Source organism: Trichosurus vulpecula, chromosome 6, assembly GCF_011100635.1.
Source record: "Trichosurus vulpecula isolate mTriVul1 chromosome 6, mTriVul1.pri, whole genome shotgun sequence".
Taxonomy (NCBI): domain Eukaryota; kingdom Metazoa; phylum Chordata; class Mammalia; order Diprotodontia; family Phalangeridae; genus Trichosurus; species Trichosurus vulpecula.
Window position 1 is genome coordinate 7,883,266 of NC_050578.1, and position 12,933 is coordinate 7,896,198.

Sequence of the window (12,933 nt, forward strand, 5' to 3'; positions counted from 1 at the left end):
TTTTAACATGGTAATAAATTTAAGAGAAAAAGTCTAGTATATACATACATCTGGAAGACTGGCAAATCTAAACAAGTAAATATTACTTCTAATCTCATACTCTTAGACTTAAGAGGTATTCTGAAAAATACTGTGCAGACTAAAAAGGGCACCAGTACTGGGAAATTAATCAGCATCCAATCAGTCAGTAGGAATTGTTAGGTCATAAAAAGTAGGTATAATATGTAGGATGCCTTTCTTAAAAATGCAAAGAGGCTAATGGTAAGTACTTCAAATATTGTTACTTTGCTATATGCTATACTAGTTTAACATCTGATTTTCTAAATTTAAAAAATATTTATTAATGTATTTAAAAACAATAATGAATCCACCATGTAGAACTATAAATAACACTTAAGAGAAAAAAATGACTATTTTCAAAAAAAGGTGGCATTGTTTTGCATATTTTCTTAAATTATTTTATTTCTCCCCTTTGACATGTAAAAATAAATTTTAAACATCCATTTATTAAAACTTTACAAATTCCCTCCCTAACATCTCCTCTTTCACTGAAAAGACAAATTGACATAAATTACACATGTACAGTAATGGAAAACATTTCTACATTAATCATACTATGGAAGAAAACAGAGCAAAAAAAATTAAGAAAAAGTATGCTTTGATCTCCATTCCAACTCCATCAGCTCCCCCTCTAGAGATGGATAGCATTTTTTCCTCATAAATCCTTCAGAATTATCTTGGATCACTGTATTTCTGAGAAGAGTTAAGTCATTCATATCTGATCACTGTACAATATTGTTGTTCACCTGGTTCTGCTCACTTCACTTTGCATAAATTCATGTAAGTCCACATTTTTCTGAGAGCACCCTGCTCATCATTTCTCTTTCTTTTAATTATTATTTCTCTTTAATATTTTTAGTTTTCAGGATTTTCACAAGAGTTTGAATTACAAATTTTCTCCACATTTCTACCCTCCCCCCCTCTCAAAGATGGCATATATTCTGACTCCCCCGTTCCCCAGTCAGCCCTCCCTTCTGTCACCCCACTCCCCCTCATCCCCCTTTCCCTTACTTTCTGGTAGGGCAAGATGCATTTCTATGCCCCACTGCCTGTATATCTCATTTCCTAGTTGCATGCAAAAACTTTTTTTTTGAACATCTGCTTTTAAAACTTTGAGTTCCAAATTCTCTCCCCTCTTCCCTCCCCATCCACCCTCCACCCCTAAGAAGGCAAGCAATTCAATATAGGTCACATGTGTATCATTCTGAAAAACGATTCCACAATACTCGTGTTGTGAAAGACAAACTACATCTTGCTCCTCCCTATCCTATCCCCCTTTATTCAGTTTTCTCCCCTGACCCTGTCCCTTTTCAAAAGTGTTTGCTTTTGATTACCTCCTCCCCCTATCTCCCCTCCCTTCTATTAACCCAACATTTTTTATTTCCTTCCTCCTTCTTTCCTGTGGGTAAGATATGCAATTGAGGGTACATGTTATTCCGTTCTCAGGTCAAATCTGGTGACAGCAAGATTCACTCATTCCCCATCACCTGCCTTCTCTTCTCTTCCTACAGAACTGCTTTTTCTTGCCACTTTTATGCGAGATAATTTACCCCATTCTATCTCTCCCTATCTCCCTCTCTCAATATATTCCTCTCTCATCCCTTAATTTGATTTTATTTTTTTTGATATCTTCCCTTCATCTTCAACCCGCCCTGTGCCCGCTCTCTCTCTCCACATACATATATACATACATACACACTCACATATACATATATACATAAACATATATATACATACACACGTATACATACGTGTGTGTGTGTGTGTGTGTGTGTGTGTGTGTGTGTGTGCGTGTGTATTCCCTTCAGCTACCCTAATACTGAGGTCTCATGAATCATACACATCATCTTTCTATGTAGGAATGTAAACAAAACAGTTCAACTTTAGTAAGTCCCCTGCAATTTCTTTTTCTTGTTCTTTTTCTTGATTACCTTTTCATGCTTCTCTTGATTCTTGTGTTTGAAAGTCAGATTTTCTATTCAGCTCTGGTCTTTTCACTGAGAAAGCTTGAAAGTCTTCCATTTTACTGAAAGTCCATATTTGGCCTTGGAGCATGATACTCAGTTTTGTTGGGTAGGTGATTCTTGGTTTTAATCCTAGCTCCATTGACCTCCGGAATATCGTATTCTAAGCCCTTCGATCTCTTTATGTAGAAGCTGCTAGATCTTGGGTTATTCTGATTGGGTTTCCACAATACTCAAATTGTTTCTTTCTGGCTGCTTGCAGTATTTTCTCCTTGATCTGGGAGCTCTGGAATTTGGTGACAATATTCCTAGGAGATTTCTTTTTGGGATCTACTTGAGGAGGTGATTGATGGATTCTTTCAATTTCTATTTTGCCCTGTGGCTCTAGAATATCAGGGCAATTCTCCTTGATAATTTCTTGAAAGATGATATCTAGGCTCTTTTTTTTGATCATGGCTTTCAGGTAGTCCAATAACTTTTAAATTATCTCTCCTGGATCTATTTTCCAGATCAGTGGTTCTTCTAATGAGATATTTCACATTGTCTTCCATTTTTTCATTCCTTTGGTTCTGTTTTACAAAATCTTGATTTCTCATCAAGTCACTAACTTCCACTTGCTCCAATCTCATTTTTAAGGTAGTATTTTCTTCAGTGGTCTTTTGGACCTCCTTTTCCATTCGGCTAATTCTGCCTTTCAAGGCATTCTTCTCCTCATTGGCTTTTTGGAGCTCTTTTGCCATTTGGGTTAGCCTGTTCTGCCTGGCTCCTGGTCTGGTTGGTCCAGGAGAAGCCCAGGCTGCGCTCTGCTCTGCTCCACTCCCAGTTCCGGGCGATAGACCCTACGTGACGACCATCCTGGCTGTCCTGGGCTGGAGCCCTGCTTCCTTCCACTGTTCCATGAGTTCTGCATTTCTTCAGAGCCATTTTTTATCGGTGTTTGGAGGATCCTGGGGGAGAGCCCTAGGCAAGTCCCTGCTTTCTAGCCACCATCTTCCTGCTCATCATTTCTTATAACACAATAGGATTCCATCACAATCATATTCCACAATTTGGTGAGCCATTCCCCAATTGATGGGTTTCCTCTCAATTTTCAATTATTTTTTTGCCACCACTAAAAGAGCTGCTATAAATATTGTTGTACATATAGGCCTTTTCCTTTTATTAAAAAAATCTCTTTGGGATACAGACTTAGCAGTGGTATTGCTAGGTCAAAGTGTATGCATGTTTCTAGAACCCTCTGGGCATAGTTTCAAACTGCTCTGCAGAAAGGCTGAATCTTTTCACAACTCCATTGACAGTGCGGCAGTGTCTCAATTTTCTTGCATCTCTTCAAACATTTATCATTTTCCTTTTCTATCATATTGGTCAATCTGATAGGTGTGGGGTGGCACCTCCATCTTATCTACCCCCCCCCCCCCGCCCATTTATCCCATTCTCTCTTCTTTAACCCTGTCCATCATAAAATGAGTTTTGCTTCTGACTACCACCCGGTCCCCATTTTGCCCTCCCTTCTAGCAGTTCACCTCCACCTTCTCTTATCCTTTTTCCCACCTACTTTCCTGTAGGGTAAGATAGATTTCTCTTTCAAAATTTTATTTTTTTGAACTTAATACTTTTAGTTTTCAACATCGATTTCCACAAGATTTTGAGTTACCAAATTTTCTCCCCATCTCTAAACCCCCACCCTAAGATGGCATAAATTCTGATTGCCCCTTTCCCCAGTCTGCCTTCCCTTCTATCACCCGACTCCCCCTCTTATCCCTTTATTTTCTCATAGCGTAAGATATATTTCTATACTCCACTGCCTGTATATCTTGTTTCCCAGTTGCATGTAAAAACAATATTTTAAGATACCCTATTGAGTGTTATGCCCTCAAGACAAATCTGATGAGAGCAAGATTCACTCATTCCCCCTCACCTGCCCCTCTTCCCTTCCATTACAACAGCTTTTTCTTGCCACTTTTATGTGAGATAATTTACCTGCCCCATTCTATCTCTACCTTTTTCCTTCTCTCAAAATATGCCTCTTAACTCTTGATTTTATTTTTAAATATCATCCTTTCATGTTCAACTCACCCTTTGCCCTCTGTCTATATCTATATCTTCCCTTCAACTACCCTAATACTGAGAAAGGCCTCATGAGTTATAAATATCATTTTTCCATATAGGAATGTAAGCAAAACAGTTCAACTTTAATAAGTACTTTATGATTTCTCTATCCTTTTTACCTTCTCATGCTTCTCTTGATTCTTGTATTTGAAAACAAAATTTTCTATTCAGCTCTGGTCTTTTCACTGAGAAAGCTTGAAAGTCCTCTATTTTATTTAAAATCCATATTTTGTGCTGGGGCATTATACTCAGTTTTGCTGGGTAGGTGATTCTTGGTTTTAATCCAAGCTCTGTTGACCTCCAGAATATCATATTCCAAGCCAATGTAGAAGCTGCTAGATCTTGTATTATCCTGATTGTGTTACCACAATACTTGAATTGTTTCTTTCTGGCTGCTTGCAGTATTTTCTCCTTGACCTTGGAACTCTGGAATTTGGTGAAAATATTGCTAGGAATTTTCGTTTTGGGATCTTTTTCAAGAGGTGATTGGTGGCTTCTTTCAATTTCTATTTTACCCTCTGGTTCTAGAATAGTGGGGCAGTTTTCCTGGATGATTTCTTGAAAGATGATGACTAGGTTCTTTTTTTGATCATGGGTTCCAAGTAGTACAATAATTCTTAATCTCTCCTTTATTTATTTTCCAAGTTGGTTGCTTTTTCAATCAGATATTTCATGTTTTCTACTATTTTTTCATTCTTTTGATTTTGCTTTATTGCTTCTTGATGACTCCTGGAGTCACTAGCTTCCACTTGCCCAATTAGAATTTTTAAAGAATTATTTTCTTCAGTGAGCCTTTATAGATTCCTTTCCATTTGGTCAGTTCTATTTTTTAAGGAGTTCTTTTCTTCAGGGAATTTTTGTACATCTTCTCCCATTTGGCGAGTTGTGCTTTTTCAGTAGTTCTTCTCTTTAGTGAATACTTATCTTTATCCATGTGGCCAAGTCTTCTTTTTAAGGCAGTCATCTATTAACTGGACTTTTGTGCCCCTTTTACCATTTGCCTTATTCTGTTTTTTGGGGTTTTTTGTTATTTTCTTTAGTATTTTTTGTACCTCCTTTACCAAGTTGACTCTTTTTATGAATTTTTGGCATCACTGATTTGTTTTCCCAATTTTTTCCTCTACCTCCTTTGATTCTTTAAAATTCTTTTTGAGATCTTCCAGGACCTGAGATCAATTTACATTCCCCTTTCCCCTGAAGCCATAAGCATTGGTGTGCTAATGCTCCTCTTTGCCCTGGAACTGCAACTAAGGACTTCAACCCAGATCCAAGTAGGGTACTGCAACAGAGTCCTGGACCCAATGCCAGCAAACAGGCTCCAGAAATCTTCTTATGAGTTGTCTGACTCCTGCTGCTCAAAGATGATTCAGTTGCCCCCAAGGTCTGATGCTTGTTTCCTGTGGTATGGCCTGTATTAGCATTGGACTCTGCTCTATTCTCACCCTGATGTGATAGATACTTCCTGCTGATCTTCTCAGTTTTCTTGGGCTGGAAAACTGCTTGATTCTATGGTTTTTTGGACTCTGCTGCTCCAGAATTTATTTTGAGGCATTACTTAAATTTGTTGGGAGGAGAATTTGAGAGAGATCACGTGAATCCCTGCCTTTTCTCTGCCATCTTGTCTCTGCCCCACTACAAATAAACAGCTAAAGTATGTGTCAGTCTTATTGGGATGCTTTATATGTTTTAGTTTCTGCAATTCTTTGCTTGAATGTCTTAAAGTGTCCTGTAGCTAGACCACAATGGACTGCTCTGAATTTATATAGCCTTACTAGCACCCTACACAGAGTATTATGGCATTAATTTAAATATAACTAAATTATGTGCAACTATTTTAACATACTCTAATCAGCACCTGTCCTGTGCCAGTCCTGTAGGTTTCTTCTTCCCTAGACCAACTGCAGGAATGTCCCTCTCAATTAATTTAGTTCAAAAGCACTGTTTTATTTTGAGCCCTCTTAAAAGTGCCCTCCAAATGAACTCAACAAGGAAGGAGAATGTACCTAACCTTTCTTGTTAGTGACAACTCCTCCACTTAATCTCATAGCTATTTTAAAGATGAAAAGTGAGTTTTCATTAACAGACTTTTGTACTTTGAAGAACAAAGGAGATCTGTAAATACAAGGTCAGTCTGTTATTATTATTAAATTGATTCACGAGAGAAATGGAAAAATGCAAGAGTACTAAGAATATAGGGAGACAAAAATTAGTAATGGCTGAGAAAGAGATGAAAATACTCTCAGAAAAAAAGATGAGAGAAAAGGAAAGGGGAAAACGGCTGGGAAAAATTAGAGCTTTTCATGTTTTTTCTTTAAAAATATATAAATGAAGCAAAACCAAAATTTATTATGATGGTATCTTGGCTGCACAATAACAGATATAAAGATTTATATAGAAATATATAGGCATATCTTGACCTATATCCTTGAATGTAATCATTTTGATTCATTTCAATCATTCATAAGCCAAAAGTCATTGAAAAATAGTTATTAATTATAATTTAGTATTAGAAATTATGGTTCCTTGACAGAACATAATTAAATGCCCCATGCATTTACAACTTAGAAAATTAAGGCAAACGTTAGTTTCCAAATGGCAAATGATTCTGAGGGATGAAGAGATCTTCAAACAAGTACAATAATTAAGGTACATATGACAATAGACAAAATTACACACAAGGATGGATTCACAGATTATCACAGTCCAACCTGTTTGAATTGGCTTGTTTAGACACGGCCTTCAATCTTTTCAATGTTTTCCTAACTGTATCAGCATCAGAAGAATGGTGATGACCTGCGGCCCCATTAGGAAATCCTGGACGTATTCCAGGTGGAACACCTCTGTAGATAAATATGCACAGTGATTTTCATTGCTTTAATCTGAAGCAAAGCAGATTCAACCTCACTAGAACACAGCCATACCTTTCAGGAAAGCAATGGCGATGTATTTCTCCTTTCCACCGTGGCTCTCTGTCTTCTGCTCTTTGTTGCTGCATTTCATCAAAAATAGCATGGTAACGTTCGTATGGTCCTCGGGAAGGAAAAGGACCTGGTACCACTGCTCTTCTACCACCAATGTAGGAAGCCTGGAAATTAAAGAAAGTGCTTTCATAGACTTGTGTCTTTTTTTATTTCATATGTATCATGTCCCTAAAGAACAAAACATTAATTTAAACAGATGCCTTTTTAAAATTGAATTTATTAACTTAAAAGATAATAATATTACATAATATTCTATAATTTTCCTTTAATATTATAAGATACTCAAAGGCATGGTAGTTTCCTCAGTGACAATGACAATGAATTTTGGGTATATTTTGTGTACTAATAAAAATAGATTAGCAAAATAAATTAACAGTAATGTAATACATACATGCATGGAACTACAGATAAATTCTAATAAAATGTTCCCCCAAATACTCAAGGGCATGGTAGTTTTCCAATGACAATAGTAATGCAATTTTTATTTAGTTTGTGAACCAATAAAAACAGATGAACAATAATGGATCAAATACATGTATAGTAATTACAGGTAAATTTTAATAAAGTGTTTCAAAATGGAGCTCAAAAGAATGAAGATAACATTCACTTGGCGATTATCAACACTAGATGCATATAAAAACCGATGGATTAAAATTCTTTAAAGTTCAAGTCCTTTAACAAGGGATATAAAAGAAATAGAAGACAAAGTTCCTATCCTCAAGAAACTTGCAAGGTACTTCGAAAGATTAGATATGGATAGATTTTTTTAAAAAATGTATAAGTTGCATATAACTGAACAATAATGTGACACAGAATATAAAATATGTGATAAGGAAATACCCAAAGCTAGAAAGATCATGCCAGAAAAGGTTAATAATGGAATGCTTTTTAGAAGAAGTTAAATTGAACAAAATAAGATAAGGTACTGAAATAAAAAGTAGCAAGGTAGGTATCTGAGGCAGAAAGGGAAGAAAGGACAAATGTCAAGGAAATTGGATTGGTTAAAGTAAGTTGGTAACCAGTGAGAAATGTAGTTGGATTTGAATATCAGAATAAAGGGCTTGGATTTGAACTTGGTGTAATGGAAAGAGCACTGGCCTTAAGAGTCAAGAGAGATCTGAGTTCAAGTTCTGCATCTGACAGTTCCTAGCTGTGTGCTCACAGATGTAATTTAATTTGTCTTCTACCACTTCTTCATGTGTAAAATGGGAATAGTAATATCTGGAATATGTATTTCATACGTTTTTTGTTATAAATCTCAAAACACCGTGTAAATGTCAACTTTTAATATTACCTGGGAAGCAACATGAAGCCAAAGTGGACTTTAAACTGAAAATGATGTATGAGGGAGATGATCCACCACAACTCAGACATTGCTACAGGCAAGGAACTCCACGGGGAAGATCCAAACTAAAGTATTGAAGAGTGATGAAGAACTGGCAGGACTGAGATACTGATCAGGCACACAGGAAGAAGTGTTTGGATCTTGGGGTTTCAGAAAGTTATGGTGCTACTTACTAAAATAAGGTCACTTAGGAAGGAATATAACCTAAGGGAAGAAAGAAGTAAGATTTTAATTCCCGACACACCATCTGAGGTCGCTGAAAGCCATTCATTTAATTGAGCCTGGAGATTTTAGAGGTGGAGACAATATAAACTCTCAAGGCTGGAAATGTGCTTTTAGAAGCCATAATAAAAAGATGTAACTTGGAAGGCTGGAAGAAGTTGGTCAGTTCTTTATAATACTAAAAAGAGTGAAGACTATAGAGGTATAGTCCAAAGTGTGAAAAGATGAAGCAAGGGAAGAGGATAAGTCAAAGATGAACGATACAAAGAAAAAGATTACGATGTCACAAAATGAAGGAAAAAGAGAGACTCAAAAGGGAAATGGTCTAAATAGTACCAAACAGAGCAGAGATCAAGAAAGATGACAAATGAGAAGAGGGAAGAGAATTTAGATAGGAGGTCACAAATGGAGTTCTAAGGAGAGGTAGCAGCAAAAGAGTTGTGGGGGTAGAAGCCAATTATGGAAGACCACCTTAAAAGTTTACCTAAAGAAGTTAAGTAAAAAGGAAAATAATTTCAAGATATGGTAAACTGAGTTTAATTCATAACCTGCCAAAATTTGTTTTAACACTTTAACGACCATTTATATAATAGCACTTTCTGTCACAAAACACTTTCTTCCTAACCAACTTATTTGTAGTAAAGGTATTATTTCCATCTTACAGACAAGCAAACAGGTTCTAAGAATTAACTGATTTGTCTAGTTGTATCAAGTGGGGATTCAAATCCACAGGCCCTAATTTCACTCTTTTCATTGTACCCTGGCTTATGTTGCACTATTTTTTAAAAACATAATTTTTATTACAAGCTTAATAATATCCTCAACAAATGACTGAACACAAATAAATATAACAAAACCATCAAATGTGAACTATTTATTTTTAATAAAATATAGACAAATACTATATATCTTCACAAAATAGTTTGTGCAAACTTCCCAGAACTATTTTTGATTGCTTTTCTTTTGGTGTAACTATATTTTAGTTCATTTTTTATTTAAAAAATATATAATCATAGTCAATGTGTGTGTTATTCTCCTAATTCTGATTTCTTTGCTAAAACAACTTTGTATTTTTCCCTGTGTTTTGTGGCTTCATAAAATTGCATTAACATACCACAATTCACCCATCCTTCATTAATTGCTCATCTAAGTTTTCCTAGTTTTTCATAGCTGCAAACAAAAATAAATTTTTTTAAAGCTTCCTGTATACAGTGTTCCAATTTTAAGTTTAATAACATTCTTTTTCACTTATTTGAAGCCTGATAAATATAAATACTATCATTTCCATATTCAAAGAACAGAAAAAGAACTGGACATGAACACTGTGAATCTCTATGTATAGCTTGCTTTAAAAAAAAAATCTATTTGACAGTTATTCAAGTATTGTCCTGTTGATATCTCCTTCTGAAATTCACACTCTCTTCTGTGTCATTTCTAAATGTTTCATTACCTCTTTTTCCCCTGGTATCACTATCATTTCCCTTGGTCCCACCCTCCAACTAAAAATAAAGGCATTCATTCTCTTATATCAAAATAGAATAAAGTCATGCAATGAGAGTTTACACACTGGCTGTGTTGGAAAATACATCTCCTCCTACACCTTTGTTCATAACTTCATTGTCAAGACTGAAGGGGTAGGAGTCTGCTCTAGCCCAGGACAGCCTGGATGGTCTCTGGGGAAGGTCTATCCTGCACAGAGCTGGGCGCAGAGCAGAGCAGAGCCCAGCGTGGGTGGGGCCGATCAACTAGACCAGGAGCTGGGAGGAGCATGCCCTAGCTCTGAACCAATTCTAAAACTGCAGAACCCACAAAATGGCAGAAGGAAGCAGGGCTCCAGCCCAGGACAGCCTGGATGGCCTCTGGGTGATGTCTATCCCACACGGAGCTGGGAGCGGAGTGGAGCAGAGCCCAGCGTGGGCGGCGCGGACCAACCAGACCAGAAGCCGGGCAGTGCGTGCCCTAGCACCCTGAATCAGTGAGCTGCAGCAGTTACCAGACTTCTCAACCCACAAACACCAAAGACAACGGAGAAGGTTAGTGGGAAAAGCTGTGGGAGTGGAGGGAGTGGAAGGAGTTTGCGGTTCGGCTACCGCCCAGGGGGCAGCGGAGGTGGGGCAGCTACAGAACTACAGCTGCAGTTGCTTCCAGCCCCAGGCCCACCTAGTGGGAGGAATTAAGTGGCAGATCAGAGCAGGAGTGAAGAGCCTGCTGAAGATCTAAGCCCAGTCTGGGTTGGGGGTTATTGGGGAAGGAGGAGTGCTGGTGAGGCAGAGCTGGCGCATCCCCCAAAGCTTGGAACATAGTTCTCTTAACTCTACAAGCAGTCATACCACACTGAAAAACTCAAGGGTCAAGTTAGTTGGCTGGGAACATGGCCAGGCAGCGAAAACGCACCCAGATTCAGTCTCAGACTTTGGAATCTTACTTTGGTGACAAAGAAGACCAAAACATACAGCCAGAAGAAGTCAACAAAGTCAAAGAGCCTACAACAAAAGCCTCCAAGAAAAACATGAACTGGTCTCAGGCCATGGAAGAACCCAAAAAGGATTTGGAAAATCAAGTTAGAGAAGTAGAGGAAAAATTGGGAAGAGAAATGAGAAGGATGCGAGAAAACCATTAAAACAAGTCAATGACTTGCTAAAGGAGACCCAAAAAAATACTGAAAAATATACTGAAGAAAACAACGCCTTAAAAAATAGACTAACTCAAATGGCAAAAGAGCTCCAAAAAGCCAATGAGGAGAAGAATGCCTTGAAAGGCAGAATTAGCCAAATGGAAAAAGAGGTCCAAAAGACCACTGAAGAAAATACTACCTTAAAAATGAGATTGGAGCAAGTGGAAGTTAGTGACTTGATGAGAAATCAAGATTTTGTAAAACAGAACGAAAGGAATGAAAAAATGGAAGACAATGTGAAATATCTCATTATAAAAACCACTGATCTGGAAAATAGGTCCAGGAGAGAGAATTTAAATGTTATTGGACTACCTGAAAGCCATGATCAAAAAAAGAGCCTAGATATCATCTTTCAAGAAATTATCAAGGAGAACTGCCCTGATATTCTAGAGCCACAGGGCAAAATAGAAATTGAAAGAATCCATCAATCACCTCCTCAAGTAGATCCCAAAAAGAAATCTCCTAGGAATATTGTCACCAAATTCCAGAGCTCCCAGATCAAGGAGAAAATACTGCAAGCAGCCAGAAAGAAACAATTTGAGTATTGTGGAAACCCAATCAGAATAACCCAAGATCTAGCAGCTTCTACATAAAGAGATCGAAGGGCTTAGAATACGATATTCTGGAGGTCAATGGAGCTAGGATTAAAACCAAGAATCACCTACCCAGCAAAACTGAGTTATCATGCTCCAAGGCCAAATATGGACTTTCAATAAAATAGAGGACTTTCAAGCTTTCTCAGTGAAAAGACCAGAGCTGAATAGAAAATTTGACTTTCAAACACAAGAATCAAGAGAAGCATGAAAAGGTAATCAAGAAAAAGAACAAGAAAAATAAATTGCAAGGGACTTACTGAAGTTGAACTGTTTTGTTTACATTCCTACATGGAAAGACGATGTGTATGATTCATGAGACCTCAATATTAGGGTAGCCGAAGGGAATATGCATATATATATATATGTATATATATATATATATATATATATATATATATATATATATATATATACACACATACACACACACATCTTTATATATATATATGTATATGTGAGTGTGTATATATGTACGTATATATATATATATATATGTATGTGTGTGTATATATATATATATATAGAGAGAGAGAGAGAGAGAGAGAGAGAGAGAGAGAGAGAGAGAGAGAGAGAGGGAGAGAGAGAGAGAGGACACGGGGGAGTTGAAGATGAAGGGAAGATATCTAAAAGAAATAAAATCAAATTAAGGGATGAGAGAGGAATATATTGAGAGAGGGAGATAGGGAGAGATAGAATGGGGTAAATTATCTCGCATAAAAGTGGCAAGAAAAAGCAGTTCTGTAGGAAAAGAAGAGAAGGCAGGTGAGGGGGAATGAGTGAATCTTGCTCTCATCAGATTTGACCTGAGGAGGGAATACCATACATACTCAATTGGGTATCTTACCCCACAGGAAAAAAGGAGGAAGAAGATAAAAAAAAGGTGGGGATGATAGAAAGGAGAGCAGATGGGGGTGGAGGTAATCAAAAACAAACACTTTCGAAAGGGGACAGAGTGAAGGGAGAAAATTCAATAAAGGGGGAT

General features: G+C 37.2%; 1 protein-coding gene across 3 annotated transcripts in view; it reads right to left on the bottom strand.

The window, feature by feature from the left end:
• NEK1 (NIMA related kinase 1) overlaps positions 1-12,933 on the bottom strand; it is a 204,331-nt gene that overhangs the window by 116,949 nt on the left and 74,449 nt on the right. For all 3 annotated transcript variants that reach the window (XM_036762736.1, XM_036762737.1, XM_036762738.1), the window contains 2 exons: positions 7,055-7,218; positions 6,842-6,973 (listed from right to left, as the gene is read on the bottom strand). In XM_036762736.1, coding sequence (XP_036618631.1) covers positions 6,842-6,973; positions 7,055-7,218 — 296 coding nt within the window. The remainder of the gene's footprint in view (positions 1-6,841; positions 6,974-7,054; positions 7,219-12,933) is intronic.